Source organism: Mandrillus leucophaeus, unplaced genomic scaffold (assembly GCF_000951045.1).
Source record: "Mandrillus leucophaeus isolate KB7577 unplaced genomic scaffold, Mleu.le_1.0 Scaffold463, whole genome shotgun sequence".
Taxonomy (NCBI): domain Eukaryota; kingdom Metazoa; phylum Chordata; class Mammalia; order Primates; family Cercopithecidae; genus Mandrillus; species Mandrillus leucophaeus.
Genome location: NW_012104954.1, coordinates 711,974 through 713,438, shown reverse-complemented (window position 1 = coordinate 713,438; position 1,465 = coordinate 711,974). Strand labels below are relative to the sequence as shown.

The window sequence follows — 1,465 nt, the reverse complement described above, 5'->3', positions numbered from 1 at the left end:
AATTTGAAATAATTTTAATAAACAGAGACAAGGTTTCATTATGTTGCCAACTCCTGGGATCAAGTGATCCTCCCGCCTTCACCTCCCAAAATGCTGGGATTACAGGTGTGAGTCACCATATTCAGTGGAGACCCTCTCTCTAAAATAATAATAATAATAATAATAATAATAATAATAATAATAAAGCAAGAGGAAACAAGATAGGGTAGGGATCGGGAAGAATGGGTGTGTGTTCAGAGGAGGTCTTCCTAAGGTGTGACATTGAAGCAAAGATTTGAAGGATAACAAGGAGGGATCCATAGTTGATGTGTTCCAAGCAGAAGGAATAGCTAGTGCAAAGGACCTGAGGAAGGAGGTTGCCTGGCTTGTCCAAGGACCATCAATGAGGCCACTAGGCTGGGCGTGGTGGCTTGCGCCTGTAATCCCAGCACTTTGGTGGATCACCTGAGGTCAGGAGTTCAAGACCAGCCTGGCCAACATGGTGAAACACTGTCTCTACTAAAAATACAAAAAATTAGCCGGGGATGGTGACAGGGACCTGTATTCCCAGCTACTCAGGAGGCTGAGTCAGGAGAACCGCTTGAACGCGGGAGGCGGAGGTTGCAGTGAGCTGAGATCACACTCCAACCTAGGCAACAACAGCGAAACTGCAATAAAAAAAAAAAAAAAAAAAGGAGGCCACTGTAGCTGGAGCAAAGGAAGTAAGCAGGAGACTGATAAAAAACCCATGGCAGGGACACAGGGCGGGATGAGGCAGGACCTTGTATAACTGGGGAAGGACTTGGGGGTTCACCCTGAGTAAGGTGGGAGCCACGGAGGGTTCTGAACAGAGAAGGCTCATGAATTGACCCAAGCTTTAACAGAATCACTGTCTCCACCCCTGTCTGTCCCTGTCCACCTGTGTGTGGCCAAGAATCCCAGTCAAGACCCTAGGATCCAAGGATGGTAAATCAGGTCCTGATCCTGGCCTTGCCCAGTGACCCCATCAGCCTTGGGAGTCCCAGCTCAAGATCCTGAGCTGTTGGGGGGCCCATGGTGGCTCTGACCCCGGCCCTGCCCCTCTCCCCAGTCCTCCTGCTCCTCCCAGGAGCGCCTGCACCAGCTGCCCTACCAGCCCACGGTGGACGAGCTCCACTTCCTCTCCAAACACTTCGGGAGCACCGAGAGCATCACAGACGAGGATGGTGGCCGTCGCTCCCCAGCCGTGCGTCCCCGCTCACGGAGCCTCAGGTGGGCAGGTCTTAGGACTTGTGCATAGAGAGACCCCTGTCCCCGCGAATAAAAGGGTTACATCTTGGGGCGAGGGCTCTCTGCGGGCTTGGAGGCAGAGGACTGGACAGAATGGGCTTCTCTCCCCGCAGCCCCGGGCGCTCCCCCTCCTCCTACGACAACGAGATCGTGATGATGAATCATGTCTACAAGGAGAGGTTCCCGAAGGTGAGGTGGGACCCGAGGCGGTGGTGAG

At 53.0% G+C, this 1,465-nt stretch overlaps 1 protein-coding gene across 1 annotated transcript in view; it reads left to right on the top strand.

Annotated features, from left to right (window-relative positions):
- Positions 1–1,465, top strand: part of MAST1 (microtubule associated serine/threonine kinase 1) — a 54,531-nt gene that overhangs the window by 10,222 nt on the left and 42,844 nt on the right. Inside the window, exons 7-8 of the mRNA XM_011994945.1 lie at positions 1,070–1,230; positions 1,362–1,442. Of these exons, the coding sequence (XP_011850335.1) occupies positions 1,070–1,230; positions 1,362–1,442 (242 nt within the window). The remainder of the gene's footprint in view (positions 1–1,069; positions 1,231–1,361; positions 1,443–1,465) is intronic.